The sequence below is a fragment of the Triplophysa dalaica genome, chromosome 10 (assembly GCF_015846415.1).
Source record: "Triplophysa dalaica isolate WHDGS20190420 chromosome 10, ASM1584641v1, whole genome shotgun sequence".
Taxonomy (NCBI): Eukaryota; Metazoa; Chordata; class Actinopteri; order Cypriniformes; family Nemacheilidae; genus Triplophysa; species Triplophysa dalaica.
In genome coordinates, this window is record NC_079551.1 from 10,678,481 (window position 1) to 10,697,231 (window position 18,751).

Genomic DNA, 18,751 nt, shown 5'->3' on the forward strand with positions numbered 1-18,751 from the left:
TATCACCAACTCTGGAACGTGGCATTACAGCAAAAGCGTTGTTGGCGATCAAAGGACGCCAATGAATGACGTCCAACCACATCAGCCCAAACCCAAACTTAAGTCAACTGTAAAATCAGTTCCATCAGCTCATCCGGTGCCGAAGAATTTTGATAACCTCCCGAAGCAACGACGGCCAAACTCTGTGTGGTCACAACACATCACCTTTTACACAACACGTGAAACAGCAACCTGCGGTGTTAATGTGGCGCCCGTGTCACCTTCACTAGAAGAGCTGTCAACATTCACAGTATATTCGTACATACAAACTACACGACGCAAACACAACTGCAATCATTAAGACCATAAATCACATTTAAAAAATGTTGAATGCAAGATAGAAGGAAGCAAACCCACATGACTGTGTTCAGAGAACGTGTCAACTTTGGAGAAGGGATGCTAAGCATCACATATTGCTATATACATAGTAAAAATGTATTAAAATGATCCCGAACTGAAAATCAGGACAGGTTACATAAGATTTTAGTACACAAATGGTTATGATATTATGAGCATCTCATTACTTGCAAAAGGATGGAAATCTCACATGCATTATGTTCTCACACCCTTTCAGATTTAAGTGCAGACAGAATACACTTTATTACTCAAATATTTCATTTCCAAGCATTTTATGTCTCTCGCACAGCTGATTATAACCCAAGACCAACACATACTGCCGAATCTCACACAGTAGCAGTAATTCGACAGGGATACGATTTCAGATTTATATAGATGATGGATCACTTTTGTTCAATGCTACAGTAATGTGTAGCACATTAAAGGGTTGCGATTCTTCAGTATCTATGGCAACAGATGTACACAAGTGTAAAGATCACATGGCGACCTACTATAAAATATCGCACAAGAAAGAGGTTGAAAAAAGTATCAAAACTTCCATCAAGTTTCATGTTGCAGCCGGTATTTTCAGGCACATGGGCAACATTTAGTCAACAAAAAAACATTGAGGATCACAAAACGGATATAGCTATGACTTATACAAATCATTTGCTTAAAATTTTAATCTCTTAAAAATTGACGAATGTGTCGCTACGTAACACACACGCATTCACACACCATGAAGCTCAAAAATAACATTAAACCTAGAAAACAAACGATCACACTACACGATCAGCAACTGAAACGTGCCCTTAACTTTGATGCATGTTTCAGTTTCAAACCAAGAATCGCCTTCGTGAATTTACCTATTCGACGCCCACAAAAGTAATATTAACACAACAATCCCTCGATTCGGGTCCACTTTATCTAATCCGTATCGCTAAAACGCTCTATCGCTACGATGCGAGCACGTAACATCACCCGGGTCGGACGCACGGGACAGTTCTCGCCTTCACGTATGCACCCAAACTTAAATAAAAGCAGGATACCGCGAGGGACAAAATAACGAAAGTGTCGCGAGCGGCGCTAAAGTTAAGAAGATGCACCGACGCACCGGCGATCTTCACTCCTGCGCGCAAGTGCGCACTAAAAACACCTTCAAACAATAGTGCGCGCAGTTTACAAAGTTGCGACTCGCTAATAAGACACGCAAAAGTATTTAAAATTCACTTACTTTTCTCTCGCTTGACTATCGGAAGGGACGACAGCTCCTTTACCTTTGGCGTACATGCTGGATTCTGTTTTAAGACTTTTACCCCACTCAACACCTGTCAAAGAAAGCAGCCAGGAAAACGCTCTATCTCCATAGCTACCCCCTTTAGTGTTTTCCCTCCCCCCTCCTCTTCTTCTCTCTCCCTTTTTTTACATCTCCAACATTGGCCACAAATCAGGCACAGTTTCTATTGGGGGGACTTGAAACAGGTCGCTGGTGAATTTTTTTCCCTCTCGAGCGCTGTTCCGGGAACGCGCTCTCACTCCCTCCGCGCCGGGAGAGGTGGGGGCCTCTTAAAGGGGAACGCACACTCTCTCTCCGTGTTTACTGGGATATGGAAAACACGCTAACATCGCCTCGGGCCTTCGTGTATGACTTTGAGGTTTTGAAAGGAAGAGTTTAGGCTCGTGTTTCAAGGTTGAACATGTGAGAGGTTGCGTTGGTGAGATGTTTGGGTGCCAGACAATTGATGGTTTGTTTGGCAATCTAAGACAATTTAAGACGTAGTTTTATTTAATGATCATCGCCTCTATCCTATACCAATTTTGTGGTTGTCGATTTTGAACTGCACAAAGAACGCGCAATAGTTTAAAGAGCAAGCTGCCTTTTCAAGATCTAACCATATTTTTTCGACCTATAATCTGTTTGCGAAATATATTAAGCCACAGGAATGTGTCGATTATTTCCGCTTTATATATTTAAAATGGAGTTTGTGGAGACTTCTGAGATGTTCCTCCTAAAAAATGACCTCAACACGTGTGTCTCTGTCCTCTTGAGGTTCAGAAGAAATCTCTACGTGACAAACGGTGCGCAGATTTGTTATTTGTTATCTTCTTTAAATTTAATAGCTCTAAACTCTTCTTGTATGAAAACAAATATTTCTTATATCTTTCTGTTTGTATTCGTCCGAGGAATATGAGTCATACATTTCTGAAAAAATGAAAAGAAACATAAATGGGAGCTATCCCATTTATAGCTTTTCTGCCTTTGGTACAGTACATTGTACTTTAATGATTTTGCATTCAGGGCCATTGGCTCAAATTTCATCCTTTCGTCATTCAACCCTGTGTTTATATGATGTCTGTAAACAGAAAACACAATGTCCGGTGGCAAATATGCTACTACCTACTCAGACAAAATACTTTCCAGATGTACTGTATACTTGTATATATCTTTTAGGACTTTTCTCTTACTATTCGTGACTGTGTGTATATCAGATCTGCTCTGATACGTAGATGAAAAGCAAACGTGGGTTAACCTCAAACCATCAGATTTATGGGGACGAACTGTTGCGTAGTTCAGCTTTAAGTAGCGAGGCTATGTATCATCTTAAGAATTGGATCTGGGACTCGTAATAAAGCTTTATGGTTTCGGGAGGAGTCAAAATTGTTCTTTGAAGCCTTGTACTCCTTGCATATTGGAACACTTGCATATTTTATATTTAAGAGAACAGGCAGTGATTTTCCAAAAAAACGCAGTCATTTGCAATAAAGTGACCAAATGTACTGAAGAATGATATGCATCATTGCAAAGTTTTTCTTCTCTCATCGTTGCTTCATTTAATCAAATTTACAGTTTGCTAAACCCGTCTGGTTGCGGTATTGACATCAGTGGTTGAAGTGTAACATAAAGTGTGATTATATGCTGTCTGCTGTTCAGTGTCCGTGGTAGCCAATATTTCAACTGGCTAGATATTATTCAGTCAATATTTAAATATGAAACTACATGGAAGGATATTATGTCTCGATTTCAAAAAGACTATTTAACTGCAAACTATTTGGCTAAATTTGGGCGTATTGGTAACACATTCAGACTTTGCAATGATGGTATTAACCCAATTCAGAGAGCATTGTTTTCAATGGGGAAAAAGTAATACCGATATGTCAGGAAATAATCGGTATCGGTTAATAAAAGCTGTTTTTCACTTCACCAGCTATCGGCTGATAGTTTAAAAAGAGGACAGGAAAATACAATGAATTTGTTCTCTGTATGTAGAAAATGTTAAGAAACATCACTAGTTCGATCTTTAATGTTAGCAGTCATTATATGAATTAACAACATTCAGAGAGTTAGGAAATTATAATTTTATCGCTATTGTTATCAGCAGAGGGGGGCACGGTGGCTTAGTGGTTAGCACGTTCGCCTCACACCTCCAGGGTTGGAGGTTCGATTCCCGCTTCCGACTTGTGTGTGTGGAGTTTGCATGTTCTCCCCGTGCCTCAGGGGTTTCCTCCGGGTACTCCGGTTTCCTCCCCTGGTCCAAAGACATGCATGGTAGGTTGATTGGCATCTCTGGAAAAATTGTCCGTAGGGTGTGAGTGCGTGAGTGAATGAGTGAATGAGTGAATGTGTGTGCCCTGCGATGGGTTGGCACTCCATCCAGGGTGTATCCTGCCTTGATGCCCAAAGACTCCTGAGATAGGCGCAGGCTCCCCGTGACCCGAGGTAGTTCGGATAAGCGGTAGAAAATGGATGGATGGATGGATGTTATCAGCAGATATTAGATATAATCGGCTATCAGTATTGGTGGAGAAATTTTGTATCCCTGCATCTCTAATTTAAAGTTCTCTTTACAATGTAGACAACAAACGATCCAAATATAAATTTGTCAGAAACCCACACAGAAACTTGAACGTCCAACATTTCAGATTTTGCAGTAAAAACATATAATTAAAGGATCATTGTAAAGCAAAACTCAAACATTCTGTCACTCTTCCTGAGTTAAAACAGGGAAAACCTGGAATGTCCAGAAGCTGATCTGAGATCATTCTTGGGAATCCGGGGGAACGGCAAGAGTGTCGTGTAGCTCTGCAGCCTGTGTGAGGCCCCAAGAGAGGAAAGACAAAACCCAAAACACCCACAGAACTGACCGCTCCTGTCCCTCTGCCTCTGTGACTCAATCCTGACTCACGAACTCTATGATCTTTCACACTCCTTCACTTCTGCTCTTAGAAGTCTGACAGACATTATTTATTGCCGAGGAATAAGATGCTTAAAAGTTCATCCTTTAAAGAGGCCATCCGACACAACACAGGGATTCAGTCAATAGCCCAGGGTGACAAAGTTGCTGTTGTTTGTTTCTCTGGCAAGGCAGCAGTTTTACACCGTAAAAATCTGCTTTAAGCAGCCTGCTTTCTACTCTCGCAACTTTTGTACCTACCCATTGGGTCTCATTCATAAAACACGAGCGGATCAAACTTTCGTGTAAATCGTGCGTAAAGTCATTAATTTTTGGATTCATGAAAATGTTGGTATTTTCAAAATGTTAGTTAGTACGAAAGAAATGTACCTGATCCATACCACGTTTAAATAGTATGTTAAACCGCAGGTAACATTCTGTACTTAAAACTGCATTTTGATGCACTATGTATCATAATGATATTTCACAAGTTCTTTTGCCCTTTCTTTTATCATTTTATTACTTTTTATCTTTGTGTAAAACGCAGAGCTCTTCACTGTCCTTTTTTACACTGCCGTCCAATCACAGTGGAGAAGAGGCGGGACAAACACTACATTGGGCTACCATCATACACAACAATGGAGAAGTTAAAGGGGAACTCCGGTCAAAAAATAAAATTCTGCCATTAATTACTCTAAAGTAGTTTAACATCTGTAGGACCTCCATTTTTCTTTAAAGCTCTGAAAGTTCGTAAAGACATCGTAAAATTGTCCAAAACTAACGACTATATTCAAAAACATCCTGATTTGGGGGTTAGTTTCCAGCCTGCGTTCCCGAGTGTGCATCCGTGGTCAGCATCACTCGACGCATTTGTGTTCTGACATAGAGCCTGTGTGGTCAAAACGTGCATACGTTGAGCGATGCTGACACCGGATGCAATGTCTTGTGGCTCGTGATTTGGATACGCTGCAATCTATAGAGGAGTAAGAAAGCTTCCAAAACTTTCAATTTGCGTTCTGCATTGAGAGTTTTTAATGGCATTTTTTGCTGGAGTTCCCCTTTAATATTAATGGTTTCTGCATTTTCATATTAAGAATTATTCTTCGAAATAAGATACTAGTAACAAGTAGGCTAACTGTTGTGGACCGTAGAAAAGTTTTCGGGAAGTTATGTTTACGCGCAAATTACTCGGAATTGACTCATATATATACGAATTAGGGCTGTCAAACGTTTAATCGTGATTAATCGCATCCAGAATAAAACTTTGTGTTTACGTAATGTATGTCGGTGTACTCTGCATATTCATTTTGTATTTATGAACAGATACACATAAATGCATATATTTAAGAAAGATATAACTATTAATAAACGCTTATTTAGAATTTCAATTATTGGTAAATATAAATTAATACATTTAAATATTTCCTAAATATATAGACAAGTATGCGTATGTCTGGTGTCTATAAATTTAGAAAATTAATATGCACTGTACACTGATATATATTATGTGAACACAAACTTTTTTCTGGATGCGATTAATCGTTTGACAGCCCTATTACAAATGTTTCTTGACTGAGGCCTAGTATGTTTTTAAGTGCGTTACAATGGATTTCTATTTACGTTTTGGTAAGAAATTATTAAAATGCTAAATCTGTGTTTGAATCATACACATTCCTTGTTTTATTGTGCAGAATTAATCAATGCATATTCTATAACAAATACTGTTTGTAACCACCTTTCTTTTTTCTGCTGACATTCACAAATCTCTCTTATTTTTCAGTTTTTTCAAACTAATACCTGAAGCAAGATATGGTTGGCATTCACATCTATCTCAATGCCACCTATGAAATTGATTCCAGCCCTAAAAATGATTTCTTGCTCAAAGGTGCTGCGTGTAATTTTTCAGAGGATCTATTGACAGAAATGCACTATACTATACATTATAACAGTATGTCTTGCAATCTGTATAAAGACTTTACATAATGAAGTGTAGTGTTTTCATTACCTTACAATAAGCTATTTTCTATCTACACACAACACGGGTCCCCTTCCGTGCTTGTTGTTAGTATAACAGGGAAGATTGTAATATTTCTTGCATGTCTATATTTGCATGCTTGAATATTGCTACTCATTCTGGTCAGATATAGCGCAGCATGCTTGTTTTCCACAACTAAATTTATGGCCGCCCTGATTTTTCAGAGGAAGCCACAATCCTTGTGTTTTTTTTGCCAGTTGTGTGGTTGTGGTTCTGATGGAGTGCCTCTGTCACTGTGCTAACTAGCCGCATGCATGCGCGCCTGTCCCTTTAAGAGGCGAGCTGAAGCGCAGCTGAGGCAGTGGCAGAAACACGCATGCATGTGTGTCTCTGTGTGCTGAGGTACAGTCCCACCACAGCTCACAATGAATGTGTGGGCGAACGCTTAGGTGTGTTGCATCAGTGTGTGTTTGTAAGCCAGAGACACAGAGGGAGATAGTGCAAAGATTCCACATTTCTTTTAGGTTATTTGCATGTTTATCATGCAAAGAAAAAAGGTGAAAATCATTCAACTCACATTCACCCATTTTCTGTTCTTTATTATGAATTGGGTTACTTATATGATGTTAAAATAGGATATGAATTGGATTGAAGCTTGACAGCCCCAGTCCCCATCCGCTTTCATCGTAAATGATCTTTATCTACACCTCCAAAAACCAAAAAATATCACATAGGTTTGGAACATTAGGAGTTGTTAGGTGATGCCATTTAAATCAGAAATATATTTTTTAATGAAAATATTCATATTAAAAGTGATAGTTTATATTTTGGTTCAAAAGCTGCCTTAAATGTTTATTATAACTCAAATTGGCTTTAATAGTCACTAATTTACATGATATAAAACTGTTGAAAAAGTTGAAATTGGTTAAATAATTTTCAGGAGTATAGTATATATATATACACAGTAAATACTGTAAACATTCAGTATATTTTTTCTATAAATATTTAATTAGATATTTTGACACATTTTGTGACATTCACCCAAGCCAGGAAAAGACAGGCATCTGACAGCACAGAAGAACTAAATGAAAGATGACTGACATCTTATTGACTCAAGGCCAAGCATTATGACATCACAATACACAACAGGATGATGTACATCATCTCCGGCACGAGACCTTAATGCATTCACCGTTCGCCTGTGCACAAAAATCTGAATGGTTCCTATTACTTCCTTCACTCTTTCTTTCTTTCTCTCTCGTTCACTCTTTCTGTCTTGGACAAAGCCACCCACGTGTGTGTGCTTGCCAAACCTGCTTGCCCACACAGACGTGTGCTAAGTCTGAACCCCCCCAACAATCCCATGATCCTGTGTGCTTACAACCCTCTAGCGATGCTTCTGCCTGACCTCGCTGTGCCTAGAGAGATGTGCGTGCATATGTGTGTTTATGTGTGTGTGTGGGCGCTGGGAGTGGGAGGAATTTAAGCTGACGAGTAATGGAGACTGTCACATCAAGAATCACATGCAGGTTTGTCTGATACACATTACAGCTGAAGCTTCGGCCCAAAGTGGGATGTTTTAGAAGCCTTTTGGTTGTCATAAGAATTTTTAGGTCAATGACCTGGATCGTTTTGTGCCTAGATCAAATCATTATTTTCAAATAAAGATGCATAAATAATACATTTTATAGATTGAATGACTGGCTACAGATTCATGATTTTTAAAGCATTATTTTTGCGGCTCAAACAGAACAAAAATAAGGATGAAAACAGAAATAAAAAACGTTGTCTGCCAAATCAATGTCAGGGTGGTGAGAAGCAATTTTGTTATCATGTCACAAATATCACAGCATGGACCCATTTGGCCTTTTTTTGGACATGGGAAAGGTTCAGGTTGTCAAAAGAAACAACGTCAAGAAAACATTCAATGTTTCTTTTACATAAAAAATGTGTTTAAACATTTCTGAAAATAACAACAATCATTCAGAGGCTGACAAAATAATTTTTTAATCATGCAACATTGTTAGTGATTGATAAGATCGAAACTTATATAAAACATTTTTAAAGCTGTCAAATCGATTAATATCAATTCATCAATTACGATTTTTTTTATATATATGTTTGATGTGAATATTTATTTATTTATAAAATAAATGTTTGTGTTTATATATGTGTGTGTATTTATTTATAAAACCAACATATCAAAACAAAACTACAGATGGCATTCTAAAATTCACGTTTACTACATTTTTAAGATCTTGGGCATCCCTTGACCCTGAAGCTGTCAATCAAATTCTGTCTAACCAATCAATCATCTGCCGGTGCATCTGTAAACATTGTTCCAGACAGTAATCACAGTTATAAAAGTTCCTTTCTATATGATGGACAATATAAGTGTGGAAAGATCTCAGCTCAGCACAGGACTGTGTAAAACACTGGGGTCAGCAAAGGGACAAGGAGGGAGAGAGAATGAAATAGAGATAGATAGAGAAATCTGAAGAGCATTGCAGAGCTGGGCGGTAGATGGGCAGCATTGTGTTCCACCCCCTGGCTCTCTAAAAATGACTAATGCTCCAGAATGCAAACAGCAGTTCTTCTCTAACACCTACTCCTGTAGATGACAGATGACAATACTCAAGAAAATGAGACATGTCTGTAAATATAGTGCATGGGCAAGGCTAGCCATTTCAAAATGGCGTACTGGTGCACAGTGATGAGAACGAATAGGACGAATAAATAATTAAATAAATACATACGTTATGTGAAAATAAGCTAGCCAGCTAAATAGATAAGATGTATGATGATAGTGATATTTTCTACGACGAGTGCAACTGTCTTGCAACAACTTAACAAATGTATTTTTTAACATTGTTTGAATAAAATGTGAGTGTTGCCTGCCCTGAGCTAAACTTGCCAACATGATAATAGGGTTTTTGCAAAAAACACTAATATGCAGTTACTGCAACGGTCATTTTCATAATGCATCAAATGAGAGTAATATTTGCCAGAGGGATAACAAAAATAAACTTACTTTAAGATCTCTTATGTAAAATGTCTTGTGTCCTGAATGCACTAATGCGTCTACAGTAAATCCATGTTCTTTATAAACATGTAAGATATTTCAACTAGAAAATATGGCGAAATACCAATGACATTTCTTGCATGTTCTATGTGGATGCTGGGCAGTTTTATTCTATTCTATAGACGGCTTCAGTTGCAACAGCATACACTTCACATTGCCCAAACTTAACTTCGGGTAGACATCCGGAAAGAATCAATAACTGTTTTAATTGATTTAATACAATTCATATACAACAAAATATTAATATTAATTAACAATGACATAAATATAAAATATTATAACCAAACACAGACCGGAAGTTAACTTCGGACCAGGAGCCTGCGTCCAATAAAACCGTCTATAATTCTATTCAGACACCACAATGTCTCTTCGGCCTGTGAGTCAACGGTGCCGCCCTATTGGGGAGGGCGATACTGACATATAACACATAGAAGTGAACTTGGAACAATTACTTTTCTGGGAAAAAAATGGTCTGTTCACTAACAATCTGATGAATATTCCAAATGTAACTGGAAAAACATTCTCAGTCTATTAAAATGTCATCCGGATTTGTTGACTTTATGTCAGGATGATGTGGCAAACTGTAATACTCAGGGTTAGTGATTTGCTGAAGCAACCTTGAATATGTAATTTAAATGATGTTTGCCTTACAAGTATTTAGAGGTTAACAGTTTATGTGTGAATCCGAGTGTCATTATGAATCCAGTGATTGGCCTGTCAACATGTCTGTCTGTCTAAGTTTGTATTTGGGAGGGTGCAAGTGGGTTACATGACCTACATAAATGCTTATTAGCATAGCTCTCATAATCCTTCATCACATAATGAAGAGTGACCTGTGTCACACAGACAGGTCAATGAGAGAGCCATTTAGACTACTTACTTTTATTGAATTTAAAGGTCCAATGTGTATTTTCTGTAGGATCTACTGACAGAAATGGGATGTAATGTACATAACTATGTCTTCTGAGGTGTATAAAGACCTTAGATAATGAAGCGTTATGTTTTTATTTATAAGAATAAGCTATTTCTAGCTACATACACGGAATTCACCATGTTGTATACGGTAGCCCTAAACAGACAAACTACAGAATGTGTTTCGTTAATACGTTATCTTCTTCAGCAAAGAAGGAAAAACGTAATTACAATGTAGCCCTGTTTCAGCAACCATAGTGCTTCGATAGGTAAGGGGCACAACCTCACCACTAGATGGTGCTAAATTCCATGCATTGGACCTTTAAGGTTTAAGTGTAACTTGATTTTGAACTGCTTCGAATTGCTGTAATATCTGTGGCATATTTAAACAAAAACAAGTAACACTTAGAAAGAGTTAACAAATATATTACATAAATATAACAAAAGAAAAGTATACATATGATTGATTGATTTTATTTTAGACAACACTGGTCGTATCCATATCATCAAACTACCAGATGCTGGAAGACAGTATGTTAATGAAGTACAGAACAGTTAGTCATAATCTATTTTTAGTTGGCAGTAAATGCCTTTAGAGATTTTGCATGGATTTATCTGTTTCCAGATTTTAATAGAGTTTGATTACATGTAAATTAGTTAAAGTAACACAAATATTAACAGAATTCTGAAACGGGTCCTTAATTACCATTTACTTCAAAAATTGGAAACAAAAGCACTCATTTACAGAGGTAGATATAGATATATATAGATATGTACATAGATAGATAGATAGATAGATAGATAGATAGATAGATAGATAGATAGATAGATAGATAGATAGCACATAGTGGGAGGTCATTAATGTTTAGTGTTTTTAGGTCACTTGACCAAGGATAGTCCACCGTTAATCTATTACCTCGTTTTTTCTCTGCAGTCTTTCCCGGGACATTCATTAATCTCAGACAGAAATGATAGATGTTCTACACACCAGCAATAACATCTATATGCATATCCTTCTACTTCTCTCTCTCTCTCTCTCTCTCTCTCTCTCTCTTTCTTTCTCTCTCTCTCTCTCTCTCTCTCACACACGCACGCACACATTCTGCTCTGCGAAGATGCACCAGCAGAAAGATGCTGCGCTTGACATTAAAAGCAAGAATGATTATCCTAGTGTAATGGTGCATTGCTGATTCCTCACTGTTGCAAACAGAGATACGTGAAGAATTCGTGATCAGTCGGAGACACTGTCATTTTTACACGGCACTAAAAAAACCTATGAAATCACAGATGGATTTTTGTGGCCTTTAGTCTTTCTTCTTTTTGGCCATCCGTGAGCTGGTGTTCTCATAAAAGTTGACAGAACGATCTTTTAACAGATATACATCTTAAACATTTACCGTTTCAAAGGGATAGTTCACCCAAAAACTAACATTCTTTCATCATTTATTCCCCCTTAAGTCATTCCAAACATGTTTGACTTTCTTCTGCAGAACGCAAAAGAAGATATTTTGAAGAATGTTTACATTTACATTTAGTCATTTGGCAGACGCTTTTATCCAAAGCGACTTACAGTGCACTTATTACAGGGACAATCCCCCTGGAGCAACATGGAGTAAAGTGTCTTGCTCAAGGACACACTGGTGGTGTCTGCTGGGATCGAACCAGCAACCTTCTGATTTACCAGTTCAGTGGTTTAACCCACTAGACCACCATTTTTACAGAATGTTGGTGACCAAACAACATTGACACCCATTGACTTCCATTGTGCGGACACAGAACCACTCAGACATTTCTCAAAATATCTTCTATTGTGTTCTACAGAAGAAAAATTCATGTACAGGTTATGAACGACACGAGGGTGAATAAATGATGATTTTTCCATTCATCCTTCTTTCTTTTCCTACCAGGCTTTTCCTATTGCCTTGCGAGTCCAACTGAACTGAACTGAACTCCTTTTAAAACGGACCGGCTAACATGCTTCAAATCGATACACGCTGACTGATAGGTAATGTGGAGACCTCTACTCGGGGTGTGATTGTGTGTTGTGTTCACTTAATGGCTTAATAGCTCCCGGGCAACCAACCTGCCTTGTTGGCAGCGGAGATATGTGGAAATAGCCTTAATAAAATACAGACGGACGTGTGTTTGTGTGTCCGTACTGGATGGTAGCTGAGACACAGTATATACTGCACCAACATCAAAAGTTAAAGCGACCCCTAACACCAACGTTTCTGTGTCTTTCTTGCTTTCACTCCTCTACCCTCGTTTACCAGAGAAAGCCTTTTCTTTTAATTCTAGTGGTTGGCGTGCTAAAACAGAAAAAAGACGCGCTCCCTGTGCAGAAGCTGTGTCCAATTACTCTGGTTGGGGGAAGGGCACCGCAGGAGCGCAGAGGAATTGTGACCCGCAGAGATCCGGCGCTCCGGTGTAGATTAGAAGCCTGAGATAGGGAATAATGTAGAGTGGAAGCAGTCGGTGAGGATTACTTACCGCTGGCCCATCTCATCTGGTGATTTCGTTGGGTGTCCAGCATACCTGTTATTAAAGTAACAGTTCACCAAAACAGATCATTCCGTGATCATTTACTCTTTTATTTCTTAGATGTGACAAAAAAGTGAATTTGAAAGAAAATGCTGTCCACTTTTTCTATACAGTAAAAGTGGATGGTGACTGGGGCTGTCATAGGAACAGTCTGCCCAAAAATGTCATTCTGTGATCATTTACTTGCCCTTATGCTTTTTCAGACCTGCATTAATGTTTTTGTTCCATATAACCAAAAAAAGTGCATATTTAAAGAAAATGCCGGGCACCTTTTTCTATACAGTGAAAGTGGATAGGGACTGGGGCTGTGTCAAAATTTCACACATACCTGTTGTTGAAGAAACTGTTTTTACAAAATGTGTTTTGTCATAATTTACTTGCTCTGATTCTTTTTCAGACCTGCTTGTCTATTTGCCAATTTTGTCTATGTAGTAAAAGTGGATGGAGACTGCGGCTGTTTCTGATTTTCAAGCTCACCTGTTGTTAAAGAAACAGTTCACCCCAAAATGCTATTCTATGATCACTTACTTGCTGTTTTGTTCTTTTAGACTTATGGTGCGCTTCCCGAACAACGACATTACCTGCTGGTTTACAACCAGAGTACGATACATTGTCGGGGAAATTAACAATGTAGTTACGAGATCAATAGTTTGAACCATGTCGGTTTAGCAATCTAGTTGATAACATCACACAGGTGGTGGAGTATTAATTATAACATTACATTGCATTTTGGCAGACGCTTTTATCCAAAACAACTTACATTGCATTATACTATAAATTTGTTTCCAAGTATGTGCAATACTTGGGTTCGAACCCATGACCTTGACAATTCTCTAGCTCATGCTCTTACCACTGAGCATTTTATTTAAAGACTACTATTGTTATCCTGATTTTGTTCTCTGTTGTTTTATTTCACAATATTTAATTCATTCATTAGTTCATCCCGCCCAGGTAATCCAGGGATGTAAAGTTGAATTTGTATATATTTTGAAAGATGGATGTAGAATGCACTGCATGTTGCTTGCTTTGTTCAAAAAAAGCTCTAGAGACCTGTAGTTCGAAACTGTGTGATGCTGCGAATGATGGTTTCAGGAAACACTTGAATCGTTGAACTATGCTGGAACGGCGGAACTTGCGACTATAGTTGGCTAACAATGCTTATTGGAAACGCACCCCTGCATGACATTTTTTGTTCTTGAAACACACAAAGGGAATTATTTTGTCCAACCTTTTCTACACATGAAAGAGGATAGGGACTGGGGTTACCAATCTTAAACAGGACCAAAAAAGTACAATTTCAAATGTTCTGAAGCCAAACAATCGCTTTTTAAATGAATCATAGTTGAAACATTGTTTTAGGGTTTCACCCTTTTTTTCATCACAATTTTACCTTTGTGTTCCATGAAAGAAAGAGATCACAAAGGTTTAAAATCCGATAAATAATTGAAATAATGAAATTGAAGTCAAAATATCACTCTATTAGTAATGTTTCATAAATGTTTCCCATGTACATACAATTGAACATGTTATACATGTGAGTTTGAAGCTCGCCCCTTAACCCTTATGAAACCTGTCTCTTCATCTATACATCTGCCAGTCTGTTTCACCGCACTTGTCTATCCCAATGCTACGACATCGCATATCTTCTGTACAGCCATTACTGCGACAACAATACAGAATGGATAGGGAATAAAAAATGGCTCCCGTTTAATGAAGAACAATGCTCGAGTCGAGGACATCCCAGGGAACTGTTCCTATGAAATAATGTCAATAATGAGACCGCAAACCTCCATCAGAATCTGGAGCATGCATGACAATAATCAACTCAATATGCTGAGCTATGTCCAAAGAGATCAATCAAAAATAATTGCGCACCCTATTCCAGTTTTTTTTAAAGCTGAAGGTGCAAATTTAGGCCACAATGCCATTCGAAAAGACGTTTTCATAAAGATACGAAGATTTACCGCAGCATGTTCAGCATAACATTACAGAGATAGGGCTCAGAAACAAACCCAAACTCAGAAGGTTTTTATGACTGTTTCGGCATGACATGGGTATATTAACATATTTGCAGTCAGATAAGTCAACGAATAAGTTTCTATTGTCCATTATTGTCACATTCCAAATGGCTCATTTGTGGATGACTTTAGCCAGAAAAGTATAATTTAAACACTTATTTGTCTATACCAGCCTGTATATGACTCTTTCCTCTTTTCGCAAAAGAAGATATTTTGAGAAAGGTTTTGTGTCAATACAATGGAAGTCAATGGGTGCCAATGTTGTTTGGTTACTAAGGTTCTTCAAAATATCTTCTTTTGTGTTCTGCAGAAGAAAGAAAGTCCCACAGGTTTGAAATGACATAAGGATGAGTGAATGATGAGAGTATTTTATTGAGGATGAGCTATACCTTTAAATATTCTGGAAAAATGTGTCATGTCAGTAAAAAAAGGCTACAATTTATGAAATTGATATCTTTTATAGTTTTATCTTCTAATACCTTTGTCGTGAGAATTGTTTGATGTAATGCATATTGCATAAACATTAATGTAATTTTTAATCTCCAAACATATTATGTCTTCGCTCATGAATCATCTCTGAAACTGAAGAATACACAAAATGAATTTTACCCTCCAGCTCACACGAGAACATCTAAAACAGGTTGTGTTCTTGTCTCAACCTTGCATAGAGAGCTGAGGAAAAAGTATGTTTCTTCGACGCATAGCTACAGGGGAACATAATTGGAGGTGGTTACACATGCGTGTGCGTCTAATTAATGCAGCATTTGAAAGTAGGGGGAGGAGCTAGGCTAATTAAGGAATAAAAACAGGTTATTATGTTGTTTCTATTTGATGGGATTATTAACAGTTTTTTTTAATCACAGCTGTCCAGATGTCATGGAAGGCACAACCTTTAGCCATAGCTCAGTAGTTGTTAAGACCAGACCTCTCCACCAAACCCTTTCTAATTACCTCATTTCCAGTTTCCTCTGCGGAGCTGTTCGCAGGTTTTAGTGCGTATGTGGTTCACTGAGCTGGCTTGGTTTCTCTACCGCTTGTTTGTTTTTCGCACCTGCCCATTTTCTCAAAGGAGCGATCGAGGATCGCTGATTGCAAGTTGGATCGGTTCTCAACTCGGTAGCCGGATAACCGGCTTCGCTCAGTTTTCTATTTATGAAAGAATGAGCAATGTTGCAAAGTCATGTTTGTTGGCACAGCAAGACATGTTTACAGTCAAATGTACGGTCAAATATACGTTAACACAGGGAGGTGTTAAAAGGATACTTCAAACAAAGATGAAAATTCTGTCATCATTTACTCACCTTTGAGTTGTTCTAAATCTGAATAAATTTCTTTGTTCTGATGAAGAACATATAAACATATAAGAATGCTTATAACAAGACAGATTTTGCCCCCCACTGACTAAAATAGTAGGAAGAATTACGTTGAAAAAAAGACATTTTGAAGAATGTAGGACAGCAAACAGTTCTTGGACACTTTTGAACACCATTTTATTTTTTCCTATATGGTAGTAAGGGGGAAAAATCTCTCTTCCATATATTTTCTCTGTGTTCATCAGAACAAAGAAATGTATACAGATTTGGAACAACTCGAAGGTGAATACATGATCACAGAATTGACATTTTAAGGTGTCGTTTACACAGGTCTATATCACAGCTGATATCAATGAAGATAAAGAACAAACAAATAAAAATGAATTGCTTGAAAATTAATAAATAGTGTCTTGGCAAAATTGTGTATTGTTATATATAGAAAAAAAAGTGTCTCAGCAAAATGTACAATATATTTATACTTTTTATTTTATGTAGTGTTTTTGTGCAATAAGGCTGGTATTTCAGCAGTTTTTGTACTTTATTTTATAAAATGTTTAGTTTGATTAATAAGTAATCCTGTGTGCTACAGCAAAATGCTGGGTTATATTTAACCCTTACAGTATACAATTATTTGTCATTATTTTCTTGGTTCAACCTAAAGAATTAAGTTACCTGGTTGCCTCAATTTTTGAGTTTATTTAACTTAAAAATATAAGTTGAGTTAATGAATTTTATGTTTAACTTTATTTGGTGTGTTGACTAATATTGACAATTTTTTTTAAAGCTAACTTAATTTAAATATTCTAAGGCAACCAGGTAACTTTTGTAAAGTGTATGCTGGATTATTTCAACCCAAAATGCTTAGTAACTTTAACCCATAGGTGGGACATATATAAAACATTTTCTGGGCTACTGTAACCCACCAGCTGGTTTTGTCCATTCCTGAACCACACTGGGTTGAATATAACCCAGCATTTTTTATAAATGGTTTCATCACATTTAAAATGGCCACCACCAATGGCAGCCAAGCATGCATCCTTTCCCCTCTGTATACCATTGATAAATGCCCACCCAATCCAATGTGCATCTGAATCCATTGTATACTTCAATTGCCACGCTGTCTAACCTGTCAGTAGATGCTTCTGTTTGTCAATATTTGCATGTTGGATGATGTCGCCAACGACGCTCCCCCCACCTTCCCATCCCCCGCCCTTGCATCTCCACATCTTTTTCTCTTCACTGTATCAGATGTGTCAGTGAAGAGCTAATCCACACAGTCTATTTGTCCCTTGTTTTGTTTGGTTTCTAATTTCGCCACTGTTGGAAAATTACACATAATTGCAGTCTACAAATGCTAATGCCTCCCTGCTATCATCCCCCCACACGCCCCATCCCCCTCTATGCCTGTTTCTCCTCTGCAGCGAGTAATTGTTAGTGTTGAAGAAACTCTTCTTCTTCAATAGAGCCTATCCAAACACACTTAAACCAGAAAACCGCAAGCTGCTGATTGACAGACAGGCTTGTATGTTCATTTCAGAATTTACATGGAAAAACTGGTTTTGTAACACCTTAATTTACAAAGGCGAGACATGTATTACATTGATTAACAGTTTACAAAAAATACTTAACCTTATATTGGACTTTCTTCTGTGAAACACAACAGGAGATGTAAGGTATACTGTCGTCTTCATATAAAGTGTGCATAAAATGACTTAAAGTGTGCACTAGACTTTTAATAAGATGTATTATACAGAATGTGATGTAATATATAATATGGAATGCAATCCAGTACTTCAGAGATGACGTATTTTTGCAGGCTTACCCAGAAGTAAGCGCCGCGCTGGTTACCCCTACCAAAAGCCTATGCATTTTTACCATAGACTATTGAAAGATCGTAAAAAACAAGCCCTGTGATTGACAAAGTCTATGACAAAGTTTATGATGTTTACACGTTTTGTCTATCAAGATAATCTTCTCAAATGAACACAACATTTGCTACTTTTGAAGCCGAAATACAAAAAAGCTAACACGTTGCCATAAAAAGACTACACTTAAAGAGGTGCTGCAACAATGTGTCATGCATTCTGACTTCTTTACAATGTTAAACGTGCTGTCTTCTCATGCTTAACATGGTCAACTTGTCAAAAAAAGTTGGGCGTATTACGTAGTATTTCTGTGCTTGATACACTCCCCCAGCGATCGTACATGTTTCGGGAAGTATTGTTCCAAACATGTAAAACTGTTTTGTAACAATTTTTCTTATGCCCACACGGCAGCATGGAGGGCAGGAGAAGGAGCATGCGCAGACATCACTTTCACTTGTGTGTGTGCATATTTTCGCAAAGTTCACGTGTTTGTTTGTT

At 37.8% G+C, this 18,751-nt stretch overlaps 1 protein-coding gene across 1 annotated transcript in view; it reads right to left on the reverse strand.

Moving 5' to 3' along the window:
• Nucleotides 1–1,880, reverse strand: part of ssbp4 (single stranded DNA binding protein 4) — a 53,363-nt gene extending 51,483 nt beyond the window's left edge. The window contains exon 1 of the mRNA XM_056758367.1: nucleotides 1,610–1,880. Within this exon, the coding sequence (XP_056614345.1) occupies nucleotides 1,610–1,665 (56 nt within the window). The 5' untranslated portion in view covers nucleotides 1,666–1,880. The remainder of the gene's footprint in view (nucleotides 1–1,609) is intronic.
• Nucleotides 1,881–18,751: the final 16,871 nt, after the last annotated feature.